This window comes from Malus sylvestris, chromosome 1 (assembly GCF_916048215.2).
Source record: "Malus sylvestris chromosome 1, drMalSylv7.2, whole genome shotgun sequence".
Classification (NCBI taxonomy): domain Eukaryota; kingdom Viridiplantae; phylum Streptophyta; class Magnoliopsida; order Rosales; family Rosaceae; genus Malus; species Malus sylvestris.
Genome location: NC_062260.1, coordinates 29435873 through 29457255, shown reverse-complemented (window position 1 = coordinate 29457255; position 21383 = coordinate 29435873). Strand labels below are relative to the sequence as shown.

General features: G+C 37.0%; 4 protein-coding genes across 5 annotated transcripts; all 4 read left to right on the top strand.

The window, feature by feature from the left end:
- Positions 1-2218: 2218 nt before the first annotated feature.
- On the top strand, positions 2219-5741 carry LOC126621823 (NAC domain-containing protein 91-like). Its single transcript, XM_050290415.1, has 6 exons — positions 2219-2653; positions 3211-3488; positions 4036-4593; positions 4751-4835; positions 4941-5203; positions 5288-5741. Exons 1-6 carry the CDS (start codon positions 2473-2475, stop codon positions 5585-5587), a joined length of 1665 nt encoding a protein of 554 aa, XP_050146372.1. The 5' UTR covers positions 2219-2472; the 3' UTR covers positions 5588-5741.
- A 752-nt stretch (positions 5742-6493) lies between these two features.
- Positions 6494-9189, top strand: LOC126621833 (IAA-amino acid hydrolase ILR1-like 5). Its single transcript, XM_050290425.1, has 5 exons — positions 6494-6881; positions 6999-7124; positions 7600-7914; positions 8130-8258; positions 8440-9189. Exons 1-5 carry the CDS (start codon positions 6531-6533, stop codon positions 8824-8826), a joined length of 1308 nt encoding a protein of 435 aa, XP_050146382.1. The 5' UTR covers positions 6494-6530; the 3' UTR covers positions 8827-9189.
- Positions 9190-11922: 2733 nt separating this feature from the next.
- On the top strand, positions 11923-14702 carry LOC126625472 (heavy metal-associated isoprenylated plant protein 9-like). 2 transcript variants are annotated; one of them, XM_050294562.1, is made up of 5 exons: positions 11923-12328; positions 12546-12723; positions 12923-13095; positions 13203-13293; positions 14012-14702. In XM_050294562.1, the coding sequence occupies exons 1-5, from the start codon at positions 12308-12310 to the stop codon at positions 14512-14514; spliced, it is 966 nt and encodes a 321-aa protein (XP_050150519.1). In that variant the 5' UTR covers positions 11923-12307; the 3' UTR covers positions 14515-14702. The 2 variants fall into 2 exon arrangements, with proteins under 2 accessions (XP_050150519.1, XP_050150523.1); XM_050294566.1 differs by lacking the exon at positions 11923-12328 and adding an exon at positions 12352-12456.
- A 3124-nt stretch (positions 14703-17826) lies between these two features.
- LOC126625486 (heavy metal-associated isoprenylated plant protein 6-like) lies at positions 17827-19026 on the top strand. Its single transcript, XM_050294572.1, has 2 exons — positions 17827-18068; positions 18525-19026. Exons 1-2 carry the CDS (start codon positions 17945-17947, stop codon positions 18875-18877), a joined length of 477 nt encoding a protein of 158 aa, XP_050150529.1. The 5' UTR covers positions 17827-17944; the 3' UTR covers positions 18878-19026.
- The last annotated feature ends 2357 nt before the right edge of the window (positions 19027-21383 follow it).

The following is a 21383-nucleotide window of genomic DNA, read 5'->3' as shown; positions in this document are numbered from 1 at the left end:
TTTTTTGCCTTTTTAGCGTGGTATATATGTGTGTACATATTTATATAAGTTCAATGGAGAAAGATTGGGTGAGACTAATTTTTCGACAATCGTTGCGTGCGAGACAATTACCCTTTCTTGTAGTGGCGGATCATTACACCAAAATCTCTCTGTCTATCCCTCCTCCACCATTTTTTTTTAAGAAATATAAAATAAATTAAATGAAAAAAAAATAAAACCGAAGGAACTAAGCCAATACCAAATATCAACGAAACGATAATATAAACAAAATGATGTGTGTGTGTGTATGCATTTATAAATAGTAAATACTGAATACCAATAAGCAAAATGCTTTGTAACACATATGTGTATCATCTGATATAACAAAGAACATGTACACGTCAATGTATAAATTTATCTCACTAAATATTAATTGTATGTAACAGTTGCCGCATACAATAGTATACAATTGTCTTGTATGATGGTATACAATATGATACAAAAGTATAATCTCTCCAACATTGCTGCTTACGAACCCTGTTGCACATAGCACAATGGAAAAGGTTCGCAAGTGATTTTTTTGGTACTCGTGCACATGCTAATTAATTAATAAGCCTTTTCAACTCATTTTTCTTTGTGTTCACATTATTAGTAAATAATAATAATATACATGAAGTATAATCAAAAGTTGTGGAATAAATTGAAATCCTAACGGAAAAAGGAAAAACAAACAAAAGTTGGGTGAATATACATAAGATTACTTTAGCTTGTAAAAAATTAAAAAATGAATTATGAGACGGGATCGATGTAGATTGTAATCTTATGAAAAGTTTAAAGTTCAATATTCCCGCACCAATATTGACGTACAAGCATAACTAAAGTTACAAGCCGGATTCCACACGGCACTGTCTTGCCTTCAATTTATGGTATTGGTAAATCATATGATGGTAGTTAAGGAAATGTTGAAATGTTTCTTGGAATCTTCTTGACCTCTCAAAAGGTAGAATGCTATAGCGAAACTACCAGTCGATCTCTTTAAAGAAAAATCCTAAAATACTAGATGCCCTATGTGAATATACCATGAACTTCAGGGTTTTTCCAACAACCTTCCAAAATGATGTTCATTGTTCATTGTAAATATCGTGGAATTTGATAGTTCATTGCCTGTAAATTTGTTTGTTCATGAAGTTAACATCTAATATTCGACATAAATAAATGCCAATGGCGTCTCTATCACTTCTATTTTATCAATATAATTAATACATTAAACTTAAACTTCATATTTTCCCAATATCCAACATAAAAAATAAATACAACTTCAATTTTACACAAATACACTATTAGCACACAAAATATCCATAGGAAAACCGAACTCCAGGGTGGTACATTCATTTTTTCTTGTTTTGATAGAACGATATATTTACATTAAATTATTTCAAACTCGTCATCCACAAGATTTCAACTTAAGATCTCTCATTTACAAGTATAAAAAAATACAAAAAGACCGTATTATACTTGGTTACATCCATTTACTAGTAAAAAATTACCGCTTAGAAAAAAAAGGAAAAATATTTCGCACATAATAATCTCGCGTGTTATGTTAAAGGCGATCGACACCAATTTAAGTAAATTCATACGTAAATAACCATAAATGTCGTCGAAAACGATAATCGAATACCATACCATGAAAATAAGCCACATTCTCAAAATGTAATTCCGCACATTGTAAAAGAAATCATGTATACTAACTTCCTTAACGACAAAGTATCATCTCACTATCACTACACCACAAATCCATGGACAATGGCTGTGTTCATCTAGTCCCCATCAGTCTCTTTCTCCTTTCTCAGGCCACCAAATTTAATTTGTTTTAAATATTATTTAGTTTTATTATACATAAGAACAATTAAATTGTTAAATACAAAAATAAATATATGAAAAATTAGGGTAAAGTTCATAGCAGTTTCGTAGCGGGACCGGGCTTCCATGCACAATCCTCCCGCGATACCTTCATCGCAACGCTTTGTAAATTATCCATAATACCCCTACGATCACTCAAAATCACTTCTCCTACCCAAACGCGCTCGGTTCAGGCACCACTTATTACATACGAATAGTGGTACTTTCGTAATTATGTGGCATTAAATACCCCTGTTAATTTCTCGGACGCGGTATTACGTGGAATTTAAACGAGGGTTGGTAGACTCGGTAAATATATATATAAACTGTGTGTGTCTCTCTCTCCTCTCTCAGTAGTCTCTCACTTTTCTTCTTTACTCTGCTGAAAGAAAAGAAATCTAGAGAGAGAGAAAGATGGTCCACATCTGATATCAGAACACCAAAATCTCCATTTCGAATTCGATAATCTATCCGATTCCTCGGATTTTCTTTTGGGTTTCTGGAAAAAAGTTTTGGGTTCTTGGAAAAAGCTAGATTTTTTGGTTTTTCTTCAGTCTCTCTGTCTCTCAGTTTCTCTCTCTAGAGTTACGGTGAATGCTGGTGGCGGATATGGAGACGCTGTCAATGGATAGTCTGCCACTGGGGTTCAGATTTCGGCCGACGGACGAGGAGTTGATTGATTATTATTTGAGGTCGAAAATCAATGGCAATCATGGACAAGTGGCTGTTATTCGTGAGATTGATGTTTGCAAATGGGAGCCCTGGGATTTGCCTGGTATTAAATTTTATTTCTTCATCTCTTAGCTTTCACATTTTCCTGATAATCTCTTAGCTTTCCATTAGTGTGTTATTTAGTTGTTAAATTCACTATTTAGTTTCCATTTCGTTGTAATTAAGCTGGGATTTTGTTGGATTATTGAAACTTTGGGAAAGTTATGAACTTTTTGTAGCAGCAAGTTCTTGATATTCTCACCAATTATCTAACTTGAGGGTCTTCAATTTCTGGGTTTTGTTTCTGCTCAATGTTTACGCTTATTTATGCTGCAGATTTATCAGTGACTTTTTAACAATATGTACTTTTTCTGTTGGGGTTTTTTGATAGAAAGTGGTAAAAAATGCTTAAACTTTGCTTATGATTATCGGCTTATCATAAAAACAATCCATTAATGTCTTATTGAGTTGTAATTAGGCAGGGAATTTGATGAATTGTTGTAACTTAGGGAAAATTATCAACTTTTGGTGCAACAACTTGTTTTTCTCACCAATTACATATTTTTCGGGTTTTCAGTTTTGTATATTTTTGCTCAATGTTATGTTTATGCTGCGCTGCAGATTTATCAGTGATACAGACAACCGATCCACAGTGGTTCTTCTTCTGTCCACAGGACAGGAAGTACCCAAATGGGCACAGGTTGAACAGGGCTACAATTAAAGGGTATTGGAAGGCCACCGGAAAAGATCGTCAAATCAAGTCGGACAAAATCTTGATTGGAATGAAAAAGACATTGGTCTTCCATACCGGGCGTGCTCCCAAGGGTAAGAGGACGAATTGGGTTATGCACGAGTATCGTACGACACAGAAGGAGCTTGATGGCACAAATCCTGGTCAGGTTGGTTTTCTCTTCAACTTTTGTTTTGCTTCTTACTTCTTAGTTGTCTGATTACTTAGTTTATGATATTTAATTGATTCTATGAGCACATTTGGACACCAAAGTCTTGAAAATTCGTAGTTTGTGCAATCAGTTTAAGTGTGTGCTTTGTATAATTTAGTCAAAATCTATTACTTAGTGGGGTTTTAGTTTTGGTGAAATATTGTATAACCGGTTTGAGTAAAACGGATGGATTGGATGTCTTATCATAACTGATAGAAAAAAAGATGTTCATTTCTTGGTAATTAGGAAAGTAATTTTTTTTGTATGTATGACCTAGTTACTAAGTGTTATTGAGAAAGTGATAAATCTCAATCTTCAATAGAGTCTCTTTGCATGGAAATAAGTTATGTTTTTCAATTGAAGTTATTTAATTGGTCTGTGTGTGCGTTTGTATATTGCATTTTCGTAGGTCTCCAAAGCACATATGCTCAGATCACTGACTGGCAATGTAAAATGACTAAACTTTCAATTACTAATCAGATGTTATGTCCATGTTATTATGCAGAGTTCCTTTGTCCTTTGTCGCTTGTTTAAAAAACAAGATGAGACTATCGAAGATTTAAACTTTGATGAAGCGGAACCTACTGTTTCATCCTCCACCGCTGCCCTATCTTCTCCTCAAGACGTACAGTCTGATCATGCACCGCTTCCAACATCACCATCTCTTGAAAGGCAAGATGAAAGGCCTCTTACCAAAGTCGAATGCACCTCTGCTGATAATTGTAATGCGATGGGATCAGACACTCTACCGCCTCTACCACCTATTGAGTTCCCTAGCAACAACTGTAATGGTTATGATGCAGAAGATGAACTGAATATGCCGCTGGGGGGATTAGACATGTTTTATGATCCCCCACAAGAGCCACTTTTTTCCCCATTGCACTCGCAGATGCACGCAGAGCTCGGTTACTATGGCAGGAATGACTTTAGCGATGGTCATCAGGGGGTGAAGTTTCCATATGGAACCAATGAGCAAGAAACATATGTATCTGAGTTCTTGAGCTCAATTTTCAACAGTTCAGGGGAGCAGATTGATGTCGATGGAAGAGCAGCTGAATTACCGGTGAGTAGAAGATTTCATGTTACTTTATAACTTCAAGTAAAAATCGTCTTCTTAAGGCTTGCCTCCCAACTTGCAGTTGTACATATCTGCAGCATTCATGTTCTTTTAAATATTTGTCTCTAGAAAATTAAGGTTTCACTGATCTCATTTCATACAGTTCGAGACAGAGCTTCAAAATCCTGTTCAGCCTGAGGGGAATATTGACAGAAATGGTCCATTGATGTCAATTCCAGAAAATTATGGTAAGTCTTTTTTAGTATTAACATGGATGAGTGTAAGAGATATGTGGATGGTGTTCTAGATGAATGTTATTAACGGAATGCTTCTCCATTTGGTTTTTGCTGCAGGCCAATCCTCAAGGTCTGAGGTAACAAGCAATCATTTGAATGCAATTATCAGTTGCGATGCTGCTCATTTGAATGCAATTATCAGTCGCGATGCTGGACCTGGAATCAGGCTTAGGGCTCGCCAAACACAAAATCCGACTAGCGCAGAGAGCTTTGTGACACAAGGTGATGCGAATAGAAGATTAATACTTGAGACTACATTTCTGCAACTCCAATGCAGCAGTAGACCAGAAGACAATGAAATAAAACCAATAGCCATGGAGGTGAGAAGTTTGTGAAGCACAAATAATGTCAAAATTTGATGACATATGTTCAGGGGTTGGTAATGAGTTTAACGCTGTTTGCAGGAGATAAGCAATAACAAAAAGAAACCTATTGGTGCTGTTGCCACTGATGGTATTAGTGCTGACATTGATCTACCAGAAAAAGGAGCCGTGCCCACAAGACCAAACTTGACTACGGTGGGCAGAATTGTTACCGGCAAAAGGGTGCCTTCTCTGTTGTTGAAGGCCTCTCCTGCCGGTCAATCTATGTGGTCCTTTGCCTTTCTCTTTAGGGTAGTTGTGGTTGCATGCTGCTTCATAATCTTGCTAGCTTATAGGGATTTCATTAGTTTTGAAGCCGTCGGAAGACCTTTCGCGGCCTAGCATACTGCCTAAACACCACTTTTAGGGGGTTGTTTAATTTTTGTGAGGCTAAACACAGCATAGATTTTACAGGTTGAGAGCCCTCGTGTGATTATGTACAGCAGCTAACAATTTTGAGGGTTTTCCATAAATAAAACTATGAACTTTTAGTTGAGCTGCAATTCTTTATCAGAAATTGTTCTTTTTTCTGTTAACTTAATACCCTTCGTGCAATCGATATTATGCAATTCATCGAGAGAAACTAACTTATTAGAGATTTTTCAGTGTGATCGTCACACAAGATGGTACATCACGTGTTCTTATATAACAACACATGATGTACCATCAACGTTCTTATCACAAGTAAAAATTTCTCCTAACTTACGTTGAAATGTGACTCTGAAGGTATATCACATCTACCATACACAGTCAAACCCTTTTAACTCCACATCAATCACGATGTGTCGTACATTTTAACTTCCTTGGGTGCGTTTGGTACGCAGACGGGACGGAACGGGACGGGACGGGATGGAACGGAATGGGACGGGACGGAACGAAGGTGTAATTTTTGAAAAATACATGGGGTATATTTGTCTTAAAATGGTAAAACAGTGTGTTCCACATACGTGGAACAAACCCGTTCCAGGGGGGAGGTGAGACGCAAAAACACCCAAAATCTGTCCCGTGGAACAGCCCGTTCCACCCATTTTAGCGTACCAAACGCGGGACGGAACGCCTCGTCCCGTTCCGTCCCGTCCCGTCCCAAGTACCAAACGCACCCTATATGACTGTGTACATTTTTAACTTCCTCCTACGACCGTTTGTATTTGTTTGGATACCGCGCGCCACACTTTACAAGTTAGTATATAAATTGCTGGTTGTACCCGTCCTTCCCTTATCGTCAACCCCTTCTGGTACTGCAACTGTTGACTTGCATCTCCGCAATTCCGTCAAACAAACAGAGATGCGTTCTTGTTCGATTGCCAATTTTCTCTTCGTTTTAGTACTCTTACTCACTTCTCTTTCTCTTGGTATCCCCCATGGCGCTCCTGATCAAACCCACTACGCAAAAGAGCTTCTGAGCGCAGCCCAGCAGGATAAAAACTGGTTAATCTCCATAAGAAGGCAAATCCATGAAAACCCAGAACTCAAATTCCAAGAGCACAACACCAGCGCTCTTCTGCGCAGAGAACTGGATCGGCTCGGCATCCCTTACAACTACCCAATTGCCCAAACCGGAATTGTTGCAGAAATCGGGTCCGGTTCGAGCCCCGTTGTTGCTCTTCGAGCCGACATGGACGCCCTGCCGTTGCAAGTAATATCCGGGAACTTGTTGTTTTTTTGTTTTGATTCTCTGAGGAAGTTGTCTTTAATTTATTGTGAATTTTAAGGTTTAGCTTTTGGTGGATTTTGTGGTGGTGGTGATGTGCAGGAGCTTGTGGAGTGGGAGCACAAGAGTAAGGTTGATGGGAAAATGCACGGCTGTGGACATGATGCTCACACCACCATGCTTCTTGGCGCTGCTAAGTTGCTTAATCAACGAAAAGATAAACTTAAGGTCAGTTTTACGTTTTAGCAGATGCGAGTTAGGTCAGTTTAACGTTTTGACTCAAGGTCGAATCTTCCTTTCCGTACATTGTTTAGAATATAAAAAATGGTCAGTTACGTTTTATGTTTTGCAGCAAAGTGAATGTGCATTTTGAGGTTCTGAGTTAAAAGTTTCAATTTTTCTGTTGAGAGCATAACTTTTTGAACATGGGTTATGCCGATTGGCTAGGGCAGTGTTCTCGCCCCGTTGCACATAAGTTCGAATCCTCTTTCCTGTTAATTAGGGTAGTGTAGAATATATATCTTGTAAAAGCAATTCAGTGAGGTTTTATGTCGTGCAACAAGGTGAATTCGAATTTGAGATTCTGAGTTCAAAGTTTCAATCTTTCTGTTGAGACCATAATTTTCAGCAATAAAAAAATTGCAAATTGTGATACAATGAGAAAATTTTGCGCAAAACTTCCTTACATATGTTGGTGTTGAAGGGAACTGTGAGACTTATTTTTCAACCTGGTGAGGAGGGAGGTGCTGGTGCCTCCAAAATGATAAAAGGAGGTGCTCTTGGTGAAGCTGAAGCGATATTTGGGATGCACGTTGATTATACAATACCCACAGGAACTGTAGCATCGATTGCAGGACCGCTCTTAGCTGCTGTTTCCATGTTTGAAGCCAAAATAGTCGGGATAGGCGGGCATGCTGCAGAACCCCACAATACTGCTGATCCAGTACTTGCTGCCTCATTTGCAATTTTGGCGTTGCAACAGCTCATCTCAAGAGAAACTGATCCCCTCCATAGCCAAGTACGTGCCTTTAAAAGAAGATGAGAATTCTTTTTTTGGTGATATCGTAGCTTTAGTTTCATTGCAATTTCCATTGTTTGTCAAACTGATCCCTCATTGTTTTATCAATTTGGTAAACTTTAAACGTGTTTTGGATATGAAAGAACTAGGCATATAGAAGGAAAAATAACAATCCACTGCAGCATATTGCTAACAGTTGGTTTTCTGCGCTGAAGGTCCTATCTGTTACTTATGTTAGAGGTGGGACTGCATCGAATGTAATTCCATCGTATGTTGTATTTGGGGGCACTTTGAGGAGTCTTACAACTGAAGGCTTGTACTTACTCAGGAGGCGATTGAAAGAGGTAAACGACATACATTGTTCTTTAACCTCGTTCCATCAGACAGTTAGACTTAGTAGAAATAATGCCGGATGTTTCTTTCATCACTCATCAGTAAATAGGGAGACTAGCAACTAGCTTGTTTTGAAAGAACAAAGAAATAAACGAGTGAAGCATTCGGTTCATAAATTGGGATTTCTTGCAGGTTATTGAAGGACAGGCAGCCGTGCATAGATGTAACGCATATGTTGACACGAAAGATGAAGAATACCCACCATTGCCTGCTGTTGTCAACGATGAAAGCTTGCATATGCAGGCACAGAGGGTTGGAAAACTTTTGCTTGGTCCCGAGAATGTGAAGTTGTGCAAGAAAGTGATGGCAGGTGAAGACTTTGCCTTCTATCAGCAGTTTATTCCTGGAATCATGCTTAGCATTGGAATTGGAAATGAGGAAGTGGGTTCAGTTCACTCGCCGCACTCGCCTTACTTCTTTCTTGATGAGGATGTGCTTCCGATTGGGGCAGCATTACACGCTGCCTTGGCGGAGAGTTATTTGGACGAGCACCAACATTCTGTACACGGTGAAATTTAAGAGCGATTGGAGAGGCCTTGATGGTTGCATACTGTCATGGAGAAATTTATAAATAACATAAAAGAAATAACTTTTGTGAAATGTGAATTTGCAAATAGTTTGTAACTTGTTTAGTTAAGAATTTGACCTTGCATCCGAAGTCCTGGTTCAAATCTCCTTCCCAGGAATTTGCCCTTGCATTCGAAGTCCTGGGTTCGAATCTCCTTCCCATTCTTTGAGCCCATGTAGATGGATTTTGTATGGTGGACCAGGCTTAACAAACCATTCCTAAGTCCATGTAAACTCCCAAAGTATCCCCATAAACAGTTGCCATGGATCCATGATTATAAGTTTGATTTATTTTAAAGATGTTGTTTGGTTTAATCAAGTTTGCTGACTTTTAGGTCTTTTGTGGGTGGTTGTAGAAGGAAGACACTGCATTTGTACACTAATCTGCACTAGGGAAGGGGGAGGGTTTGACCCAAGATGTACTGGGTTGGATAGGAGGCCTTAATCATCGGGGCAATTCGTAATTGCATACTGAATCTTTTTAAAGCTTAAAATACATTATGAAATCTCTCAAAATCCAGTAACATTCATATCTTTTAAAAAAATTTAAAATCAAATTCTGATTTATTACACCTGCACTTTTATAGACATTTAAAATTCTAAATAAATTCTCCCAAATTTTTATTTTCTTTAAAATTCTAATTGAACATCGAATTTTAGCACTCTTTCAAAATCTCTATTAAATATACAACTAAAAATAATGATAATGCTCTAATATTTATATGTTTATGGGATCATTAGATTAGGTGAATTTTGTACTAGAAACAACTCAATCCAAAAATAATTGGATGGTTTTGACATTAAAAAAAAACATAATTGCGTGGTTGATTGTGATTACTTTACTAACTAAGCCAAGCAATCATCTAGATTCTTCTAACTGCCCATCGATCGTGCATTGGACCGCACTTAATTTTGTGCTTTGATTAAACAGAATCTCTTCCCTAATTGATGCATAAACTTTTTTAGAGGACAAATCATTCTCCCCTACGTAACCTAATATTTCCAATTTTTATTGATAATGGATAAAAGATAATCATAGAGGTCAACCTGAATTCGATTTGGTCTGCCTTCTTTTTGGCTGATTAAACTTTAATTAGGGAGCTGCATGAGGCCGTAGACTGGAAAGATTATGTTGTTGGTTGCGGTGAATTATGTCTTTGATTATTTTTAGTGGTTGTGAAATCAGTCACCAAACTTTTCCGCTGGGAAGGGACTTCTGTTGCTGTTACTGATGCTGTTGCTGTTGCTGACTCGCTCCCACGTGTCACCACCATGCATGCATGGTAAGTTGGGTCTCCTCTTTCTGAATGTTGGTACGAAAGAAAAGATTGATATCTTCTTTTTCTTCAAAGTTTCTGTATTTAAAACCTAACAAAGGAATGGAGAATCAGCAGTTTTCAGCTTTCCTTTCAAAAGCTTGGTTGGCATTTGATTTGATAGAAGTAGGTATATGAACCAAAATGGATAATTATATGCACCAAACTCATATATATATATATATACACACATACTTAATCTACCATAAGGCTATAATTATATCCATTTAGTTGCAGTTTGGTAAAGTTGTATGGTGAAATAGGTGTAATGTTTTAGATTGTTGTGATCTTGTCATGTGATATTATAAATTTACTCATGTAATTGTATATTATTCATCAATATTATACTCCAAGTTGATAACATATCAACTGTCTTATTTATCATCGTAATTTAATAAGTTGCTAGGTGAAATAGGAGTAATGTTGTTTTCAGGCTTCCAAATATTACATGTTCACTCATATGCGTCAACAATCTGTATTTCATATAATAATAGAGTGTCACACTCAAAAGTTTGTCGTGAAATAACCATGCCCGTCACTCTCTTGGTGCATGGAAGTGAGAACTTTTTGAATATTCAGCAAAGAGAAAGAGAGAAAGAAGCGTTTTCAATAACCTGAAGAAACATCGATCAAAAGAAAGAAAAATTGACAAAGATTAAAAGGAGGACTAAGCTTTGTGATATGGAGGAAGCAACCCATGTGAGATCAACTTTACTATAGCTGGCTCGTATGTATATATATTTTTTATTTGGAAATAACACGAAAACTTAGAATGCAAAATTTCGCATCCCCACGCTTCATACATCCCAACTCAGTTATGTATGATTCATGAAAATTGGAACTCTCTTTGCTTAATTAGGAGGTTTGTTTAAGAGTTTAAAACACTTTGATTAGTTTAAAATTAAATCATCGTTTCCTCTATCTGCACGTAGCTTAATTTATTCTTATTTCTTCCTACAGTTAATGGCTAAATTAATTAGGACCACCATGAAAGTTGGTCATCATATATGGTCTAAATACAGTAATGAAACATGCTGAACAGCTGATACCCAGAATAGTGTACATACATTTACTTGTTTAATTTGATCGTCCCAAGTAAGGCATGATCATCGAGTCTTATGTTAGGTCTGGAGGGTTGTCTCTAATCAGAAAGTTAAGCGATTTTTATGTCCAAGCATGTTTAAGTGTCGTAATATGTGAGGGGCATGTGTAGGTGTGGAGCAACGTCTCTCATTGAAAATTTAAGTGACTTTGCATATTCTTATAAGAACCACAACTTGCTTTAGATTATCAGCGAAGTGGCACATAAATAGATGATCAAACGGTGATAACGAATGGTTTATCATGCTCTACCAGATTACCTATAACTGAAATGTTCCAAGAAAATTACGTTATGTCATGTGTTAATTTTTTTCAAAATAGTACTACATAATTAGTTTGTAAAAACTTACGTTATATCATGTGTTAATTTTTTTTCAAAATAGTACTGCATAATTAGTTTGTAATAAAAAATTCTCCTTGTGAGAAATTTACTCAGTTCTTTGAATAATTTGCTTAAGGACCAAAGGTATCCAGGTTGTCCAAATAAGAATAAAATGGTTACACATGTGTGACACTTCACCACCTTTGTCATGAAAAATCCACCAATCGGTGGGTCATGGAATTATTATCCTTTTGTTTTTTTCAAGTGGTTATCTTTTCCTCTCATTCTTTTTCTTTCCATCTCCTCTCTATCTATTCACCTCTCCCTGCTGCTCTATAAATCTGCCAAATCTGCTCCACTGTTATCTCCTCTCTCTTTTTCTACCTTCTCTGCCATGGAGATTGGAACAAGAGTTCAAAAAGAAACATTATATTAAGAGCTCCCTTTTGTATAATTTAGTGGCTTTGCATGTGCTGTAGAGTAACACACTCACTTTATATTCTAATATCCCAACTGGAACCGTCCATCCATCATACTCTCTCGTCAGTCTCTCACTCCTCTCACCTGCATATAAATTAACACCCTCTTCTCTTCTAGGCTTCTCCCCTTCTTTCTCTCTATCTTCTGCTCTTACATTTTTCTGTCCAATTTCGGGGAACTCAAAGTTCATACTCATAATTCAGTAAGATAACAAATGGGTGAAGACGCTAAGCAGGTTAGTGGATTGCATTAATGTTTTCTAATTGGCTTGTATGGATCTGCATGAGTTTGTTGTAACAACACTGTTTGGCTTCGTTACGAAAGACGCCATTTCTCGTTTCTGCAAATAACAATTTGATATAAGTTAAGTCATCAAAAACACAAAACAAATATTTTGACACACACGTAAAACTGTGAAATGTAATGCTTATCAACTCTTTGTTGTTGGATAGGAACAAGCTAAGGCAGAGCCTAAGCCAGAGGAGAAGGCCGAGGCGAAAGTAGAGGAAAAGAAAGAAGAAGAGGCGAAAAAGGAAGAGCCAAAGCCTCCTTCTCCCTTCGTGTTGTTTGTAAACTTGCACTGTGTGGGATGTGCAAAGAAGATTGAGAGGTCCATCATGAGAATTAGAGGTAGTTCCTCTCATTCTCCCACCTCTTTTCTCTCTCACTGTTTTTTTTTTACAAGGGGAAATTATTTAAGACAGATATAGCACTCTGGCGGTTTCTTAAGCGTATTACACAGTCTCACCCCGTTGGAAAATTCTTTTTTTTGCTCTGTATGTTTATAGTTGGTGTGCATGGTTATTACAATTTGTTTTTTTAAATGCAGGAGTGGAGGGGGTTGTGATAGATATGGCTAAAAATGAAGTGACCATAAAGGGAATAGTGGAGCCTCAGGCAGTGTGCAACGAAATCTTGAAGAAAACCAAGAGAAAAGCAAAAGTCTTGTCCCCATTACCATCTGCTGAGGGTGAACCCATTCCAGAAGTTGTTGCCTCACAGGTCCAACCGAAACCTTATTAATCAAAATTAATCAAATCACATTGAAGAAAATTAAACTACATTTGTTAAAACAGTGAACTTATAAGGGTGGTTTCTTATTGCTTCAGGTTAGTGGACTTGTAACTGTAGAACTCGAAGTTAACATGCACTGTGAGGCCTGTGCAGAGCAACTCAAGAAAAAGATACTCAAACTCAGAGGTATATATCCTCTTTTTTTCTTCTCTTTATATTTGAGTTAAACCGAATTATAAACGGTACCCTTTGTATTAATTACAACTAATGTGGGTTAAATTCGTGGTACGACTATCACACCTTCACGCGACAGTGTTAATCACACTGAAAAATAACTCAAAAAATTACTACGGCGTAGAGTGTAGTTTACAATGTCATAGCACATGGTGCCATTTTCTGAAATGGCAAATAAAAATGGGAAGTGCCAAAATATTACTTCAAATAAGGGAGAGATTTTTCAATGTGATCGGTACACGAAATGGTACACCACACATCACTATACAAATGATGAGATATGTGTGCTAAAAAGTTAACAACTTAAAAAATAAAAATTTCCACCGTTCCAATTAAAACATGTGGTGTACCACTTGTGTTCCCGTCACAATTAAATTTTTTTCCAAATAAGGGTGCATTCTGACCTAAAACTACAAAATTTTGGGTCCTGTCTGACGTGGTCCAATAGGTTAGATGCGACTTAAACAAAAAATTGCACAAAACTCCTTTTCTATGTTTCCAATAATTGGGGCTATCTATCCAGCTCATTTTGTATGTAAAATCCACTAGCCCTCAACATATATATAGTTTTTGGTCGATAGCTTTCAATATATACATGATTGCTTGAGATAAAAGAAATTATCTTTGCACGGTGTCTTGTCTGTTAAACTAATTGATAAATTAACTGCAGGAGTGCAAAGTGCTGTGACTGATCATAGTAGCGGGAAGGTAATGGTGACAGGGACCATGGACGGGGACAAGCTAGTAGAGTATGTGTATAGACGAACCAAGAAGCAAGCCCGAATAGTCCCACAACCCGAGCCCGAACCCGAGAAGAAAGAAGATGAGAAGCCAGCTGCAGAAGAAGCAAAACCCGAAGAGGAGAAGAAAGAAGAAAATGCAGGGAAAAAAGAAGAGGATAAACCGGCAGAAGGGGAGGGAAAGAAAGAAGAGGGCGGAGCTGACGGGGGAGAAAGTAATAATAAGGAGGAGGAGAAAGGTGGCCAGGAGAACAAAGAAGAGGGGAAGAAGGTGGGAGAGATGATGAGTGGCAGTTACGTAAATAGTGGCATGGATGAGGAACAGATGAAAAGAATGATGCAGTACTATTATCAACCTCTTTTCGTGATTGAGAGAATCCCACCTCCTCAGCTGTTCAGTGATGAGAATCCCAATGCGTGTTGCATTTCATGAACAACTTGATCACGATCAATAATCCTTCAATATTCCATAATAACAGTGTATTAAAATGTTATTATGTTACTTAATTATGTAATATATAAAGTGCCACCACTCGTGACCAGAATTTTAGACAAGTTTTGAGTTAATTTGGTGGATATGGTATATGAAGTGGAATAAATATAATATACGTTTCCTACAAATTGATCAATAAGATAGTTAATCATTTTGTTATGAGTAAATTGTAGCAATGGTCTCTAAACTTTAATCAAATTGGAGCAATGGTCATTCAATAAAAAATCAATTACCATTGGTCCATCAACTTATCAAAATGTGTAGCTATAGTTATTTTCATCAATTTCTTCAAAATTTTGTCAAAATAAGTTATGTTGGAATAACCATTTATATAATTAGGGTCTCTCAACTCATCAAAGTGAGTAATTATGGTAATTATGGTCCTTTTCATTAACTACGTCAAAAATTTTGTCAAAACGAGTTATGTTGGAAGGACCATTGCTACAATTGTGTTAAAGTTAAGAGACAATTTCTCCAGTTGAATTAAAGTTGAGGGATCAAAGGTAATGAATTTTTAGTTGAGGGACCATAGCTGCATGTTTTGATGAGTTGAATGACCAATGGTAATGGATTTTTAGTTGAAGGACCATTGCTCCAATTGAGTTAAAGTTAAGGGACCATAGCTACAATTTACTCTTTTATTATCATATTACATAGCTACTTATTCACGTTTTATAAAATGTAAATGAATTATATAAATACATAATAAAATAGGTACACATGCATATTGTAGGAAGAATAAATTTCTGGTATTTGTAAACATGCAAGGCGGCACAGAGGGTTAGCTTTAGTTACGTAAAAGTTGGCTTTTTAAGCTATTTTAATTTTAAAAAAAGTTAAATATGACGTCACATGGTCTGTTTCATATACATCACAAATCACTCGCTCAAAAAATTGAACCAGGTCAAGCAAATGCTGGAACAACCAAAGCAAGTGAACAAGAATTACACAAGATTTGTGTGCTATTTTTTCATGCATGCAGCGCATGTTAATATCATACGGTTAGATCATGTCTCATGAGATGCCCACTTAAGTGAAAACTACACGAAATGGATTAGAGGAACATAAACACTAAGCAAACTCTCTCAAAGTGAGATTCTTCATTGATTTTCTGCAACCTTACAACTTAACGTTCATATATGTGCCAACATTATAAAATGTATATTAAAACATGAAATGACAGATAATCAGTCTTACTTTTAAGTCTCCTTACCATTTTTCTTAAAGGAAATAGTTTCTGACTCGTGAATATTCAGTTCATGATGACTAACAAATGTTTTTTGTTGCAATCATTTGTCTTTGGTTTACAAATTAATCAAGGACGTAATGCCAACATATTATCTAATCTTTTTATCCATTAATTAACGTAATTAAATCCAAAAATTAGGTTTTGTGTTTGTGCATGTCACATGTAATATGGATAAGTCGTTAACAGGAAACAAATCTGATTGGGGCCGTCGAGATTCCCTGAGATAAAAACAGAGGTGTGGTGTGGGTTTCACATGGTGGCCTCCAACTGTTAGTACTTGAAATCCGAGTCATCTGAATAAGCCAAAACAGTGCCACCAGGGCAAAACGTCAAAAGAGAGTCATGGGCGGGACCCACAATCAAATACTCTAGCGTGGCAGAGACGGTGATGCCATCGCACCTGTCTATTTGTCGCATTAACAAAACAAGCCTAACAAGGCAGGCCGACCGATGCATGTCATTTGCTTCTCAAAAGTGGAAGACATACAATGTGAGCTCGGTCGGGTAACCAAAAGGCCAAAGGAGGAGGAAATGTTGTGATTACAAAACTCAAAGCAATCGTCCCCTCTGTGTGAGAGGAGTAGGATTTTTCTCTACTTCAAATGCTCCCTTTTCTGATTTCTCTCACCCTTTTTTTCTTTTTTTTTGTTTATAAAAAATTCAATACAAGATGTTGGTTTAATCGTAACCGTTCAAATAAAAAGAAAAGAAAGAGGAGGTGAATTTGGAGTGAGAGAATCTTAATTCGAAATACTATGCTTGACTAACAATATGTCTTAGTTAATATCAAATGTTAGTTATGTAAGACATAGACGATTATATAGATACATTGTGTAATCTTACCAAACAAAATACTTCTCCTTTTATAATTCATGTAGGTATCGTTTGGTATACAGACTGGACGGGACGGAACGGGACGGGATGGGACAGGACGGGAAGGAACGGAGAGGGAGTAAAGATGCCTTCAGATGGAAACAATGAGGAAGAAGAAGGAGACGAATATGTTATAATTTTGTGTTCCACGGATGTGGAACGAGTCGTTCCAAGGGCGAAAATTCACCCAAAATTCGTCCCGTGAAACAGCGCATTCCACCCGTTTTAGAAGCAACAAACGTGGGACAGAACACCTCATCCCACTTCGTTCTGTCTCGTCCCATGTACCAAACAGTACCATAGTGGAAAATTAAGTCCCAATGCAAAATATAACAAATCCCCAAAGTAGCTACAAAACCACTTTTACTGTGGGACTAGCCTAGCTAGTATAGTTATATCCAGTGTTTTTCAATATTGGTACTTTCTAGACTTTTAGGCATTTGAGGGATGTTAGGGTTCATCTGTTATGGTACGATCAAGAAATTTAAAAAAAAAAAAAAACTTGCATGCATGTGCATGGCGGCATAACCAATAAGAGCGCAAAATGATGACATGGTGCCGTGAGTACGAATGCTTTATCTCGAGAGGAATTACATGATCGAGAGATATATTATTAAAGTTAATCAGGATTAAGATAATTAATAATTAAAAGTAGTATTGTTGAAAGTTCCAAAGTCTGAAAGCCAAACTTGGTTGATAAGGAAAACAAGCCACATGGGAGTCATAATCTGAAAACTATATAAAACTGAACGACCTGCAGATATGCATGCATGCATGAAAGGGAGAATACATATATATATACACACACAGTGCACTTTTTTTGTATATCCAAGCGCTGCTGACACATCCTTCCAATATTCAAACCAAGATTTTCTCTAATCAAAGTATCTTTAATCAACTTTAATCAGGAATATTATTGCTTAATAATCTTTAATCATACGAATTGGTCAGCAGCCGTGCATGGTAAAGCTTAAACATAACCATGATAAAAAAAAAAACCACACTCGATCAGCCTAGCTATACCCTTTCTTTTGTAAAGATGTCCAGGAATACTTAGCGGAGGACGTCGACCTCCTACAATGTCTAGTAACTTAATCCTATATAAAGCCTTGAAAATGTGATACATAGAGATAAACAATAAGGGAAACATCTCAAAAAACCATGCAAGAACAACAGCAACAACAATCTCTTGCATGCATGCATACATCTTGAAGATTTATATAATTAAATTAGAGTTTGGATTTGGATATGGCCGATATGCAAATTGTTCCTGCCTGCAAAAACGTAGAGGCGCAGTATGTGGAGATGATGGTTCCTCTCTATTCTCATGGATGTGAGAAGAAAATAAAGAAGACCCTCTCCCATCTCAAAGGTAAACTATACCTCTCTATAAGTACATATTATGATATATTGCTAAGCGCCACCATTGTCGATATTTTTCTCAGGTATTTCAGTTGGAAGTCATAGCACATATAAATCTAAAGTACTAATAGTTTCTAACATTTTCTTCAACCTAACAATGCAACATTGCAAGGTGGTCAATCCCCTCAAGTTTCATGTTTTAATTTGTTGTGTTGTGTGTGCCCGCCTAGGTCATGAGTGAGACATTATAGTAGCAGTCGTTTAGTTTGACTATGTCTGATATCCTAGGCCCTTCTCAAAATTGCAGCCTGAAATTAGATAATTTTTGTGGGCCTGTGGCTATACATTAGGGTTTTCACTCATTTTACAGTCTGGGTTGGTCCAGTTGGGGTATTAAGCAGCAGTAAACGTGTGAACTAAAACTTAACTAATGTTGTGTTGTAACAATGTTTATACGTACGTGCAGGGATATACTCAGTGAAGGTGAATTATAACGAACAAAAGGTGACGGTATGGGGAATATGCAACAAATACGATGTGCTTGCAACTGTAAGGAGCAAGAGAAAACACGCATCTTTTTGGAACCCTGAAGACAACATTGCCTTAGAAGATCAATCACCAGAACCACCGGCGGTGACAACACCACCACCTTCCTCTCCTCCTTCTCCTATTCATAAGACTTCAAGTGGTAAATACACAAAGCCTTCTTTGGCTCTGATTAGGGTTCGATCTTTGAGCTGGAAAGCATGGACTCCATGGAAGAAAGTCTTCAATAGGTCCTATTCATTACCCTCAAGGCTGAAGCTCAACGTTAATTGATTATATACAACGATCGATAAGAAAATGTAAAGGAAGATAATGCTTGCTGCCTTCCTCTTGTTGTAATTTGGATTAGATAACTACTATGTACTTTAGTTATGTGGAATTTAATCATCTGCCAAATGCCAATAGAAGCAGGTATTGTTTAATTACTGCTAAAACTTAGCTATCCCTCTACTTGAGAGAGAGTTAAAATAAGTATATACTCGTGATAACACACCCAAAATAAGAAGACCGAGTCAAATCGATATGTAAAAATCTCACCGTAGTGGTTTGTAAACCAGACTTCCTCCATTGATCAATATCCTCTCACTTTGGTAGTCAAAAGAAATTGGGTACTGGTCTTATCTATCCCCTCTTTCTCTTTATATTCAAAATTATTTGGCAGGATTTGACAAGTTTATTCCTTGTTAACTCTTTGGTAGGGTCAGCATGATGATCATGTGCCCATATAGTTACCAATTTACTGCAATTCAGAATTGTAATACTACCTAAATAAAATGACATATGCATGCATGTACAAATGCACGAAAATCACATATGTTAAGTTAGATAGATACTTGTGGGGAAGCAACATAAAGCAGAACCACATGGCATTTTCCTCATTTTCCCCTGTTGATTTGATGCGAATTCTCAAGCATAACAATATGGTTAGTACGCAAAACTTTTCTAACTTTTAAGCCACTTCACGCACATCCATCCAAAACCCTCCACTGGGTTCTTGCCACATCAGCCAACAAAAAGTGGTGAGGTGAGTACAAACACAAGTCTTATAACCAGGCAAACAAAACGTGATTAATACCACTTTAATCATTACAATTTACGCCTAAGCTGACCAGAAATGTGATTACCGTGTACGTAATCTGGGTGAAGAAGTCTCTCCATATGGTAATTTTCGTCCACAATCCTCATTACGCCTAACTCGATCGGAAAATAAATAGAAGATACTAGAAAGTTGAAAAAATCCAACCAGAGATAAAATATAATCTGTATGCATAATCTACATGGATTTATATGCACTTTTTGCCGTCACCTCACCTGATATCCATTACCTTTAAAATCAAATTTGGCTAAATAAACCCACACGTTACAACAACTAAAAGGTATATGTAAAGTCACCAACCATCTACGACTTTGAAACAAAGCTTTGAAGGCGCGGTAATTGCTAACTATATAGCTACCTACCAATCAACACCTCTCTCTACCTCTCCCTCAGTAGCCGCTCTCGCTCTCTTGAACGGAGGCTCTACAATTTGTGGGGGTGAGAAAATTAATCATAAAAGAAGGGATGATAAGGGTAGGCATTGTTGCAGAGCTGCTAGGGTTGTACACAGCAGCGCTTGCGAGGATGACAGAGCAGCTCGTACCGCCAAGGCGGCACAGTACCAGTTTTCGTGGTCTCGTGAATAATCTTCGTCAAGCTTCTCGGCCGGCCTCCACTCACGACGCTGCTTCTTCCTTTTATCTATATTTTTAAGCTAGTGTACATCACTGATGGATACACTCCTGAGATTGATTGGGCGGCTTTCTTTCTCTAATTGGTTGCTTAATTTGCACGTCTTTCATTGATATCTTCTTTATTTGGTTACTTTATCCGTATTCATTTTTGGATGCTGCAGTATGCTTCCATGAAAACGGTGTATGTATATGAAATTCTGTTTTCTGCAGTAATCTTCTATTAGTTTAATTTATCGCGTAATTAGTCATACATGCATATGTAATCTTGGATCATATATTATGCAAGTTTTATATTGCAGGCAGCAGGTTTTTGTTGATTAATTAGTCTCTTTTGTATCCGTAAAAGAGATCAAATGATGATTAACTAATTAATTGCCTGATTTAAGATTATTAATATTCTATTGATTGCAGATCAAGGCTCAAGCTGAGTCAATGGAATATAGCCCGTTATCAGTAAAAATGCTTTGAGACAAATATCGTTTAAATTATAATAAAATTGGTAAACAAATAAACTAATGCAAGAAAACAATTTGATAAAATTAGACATAAATCTAAGTTCTTTAGCAATTATTAGGTATAGTTGCTTCACTGCATCAATATCTTAACTGACAAATGACATATAACCTATAATATAAAACAAAAAACTTATCCCATTAAATGCGATCGGCCGTACAAATACTAGAACTCCACAGCGTTTGAATTTGCGTCATATCTTTCGTTAGCTCCAAATACTATATATTTTCTTAAAGTTTCTAACCAAGTGTTCCTAGGTCTTCTTTTATCTTTTTTGTCCTGGACCTCCGTCTCATAGTCACATTTTTTAATCGGGACATTTGTGAGTCTTCAGTTTAATTGTTCAAACTTATAATATAAAAAAATAAAATTAAAAATTAAAAAAAAACCCTGATGATGGGACGGAACAAAAGGTGACAAATTTTATGATTGATGATCCATGTTCAAGATGATATTCCTTGGTGTATGCTTTTCGCAAACGATATAGTGTTGATAGATGAAACTCAGGAGGGGTAAATGCGAAGCTTAGCCTTTG

What these genes read in the sequence shown, in the direction of transcription:
- LOC126621823 (XM_050290415.1), top strand. Translation starts at nt 2,473, where the DNA reads ATGCTGGTGGCGGATATGGAGACGCTGTCAATGGATAGTCTGCCACTG. An exon ending in ATGGCACAAATCCTGGTCAG is followed by an intron (nt 3,489 to 4,035) that starts GTTGGTTTTCTC and finishes GTTATTATGCAG; the next exon opens with AGTTCCTTTGTCCTTTGTCG. An exon ending in TAAAACCAATAGCCATGGAG is followed by an intron (nt 5,204 to 5,287) that starts GTGAGAAGTTTG and finishes CGCTGTTTGCAG; the next exon opens with GAGATAAGCAATAACAAAAA.
- LOC126621833 (XM_050290425.1), top strand. Translation starts at nt 6,531, where the DNA reads ATGCGTTCTTGTTCGATTGCCAATTTTCTCTTCGTTTTAGTACTCTTA. An exon ending in CTGATCCCCTCCATAGCCAA is followed by an intron (nt 7,915 to 8,129) that starts GTACGTGCCTTT and finishes TCTGCGCTGAAG; the next exon opens with GTCCTATCTGTTACTTATGT. An exon ending in TCAGGAGGCGATTGAAAGAG is followed by an intron (nt 8,259 to 8,439) that starts GTAAACGACATA and finishes GATTTCTTGCAG; the next exon opens with GTTATTGAAGGACAGGCAGC.
- LOC126625472 (XM_050294562.1), top strand. Translation starts at nt 12,308, where the DNA reads ATGGGTGAAGACGCTAAGCAG. An exon ending in TGGGTGAAGACGCTAAGCAG is followed by an intron (nt 12,329 to 12,545) that starts GTTAGTGGATTG and finishes GTTGTTGGATAG; the next exon opens with GAACAAGCTAAGGCAGAGCC. An exon ending in CAGAAGTTGTTGCCTCACAG is followed by an intron (nt 13,096 to 13,202) that starts GTCCAACCGAAA and finishes TTATTGCTTCAG; the next exon opens with GTTAGTGGACTTGTAACTGT.
- LOC126625486 (XM_050294572.1), top strand. Translation starts at nt 17,945, where the DNA reads ATGGCCGATATGCAAATTGTTCCTGCCTGCAAAAACGTAGAGGCGCAG. An exon ending in GACCCTCTCCCATCTCAAAG is followed by an intron (nt 18,069 to 18,524) that starts GTAAACTATACC and finishes ACGTACGTGCAG; the next exon opens with GGATATACTCAGTGAAGGTG.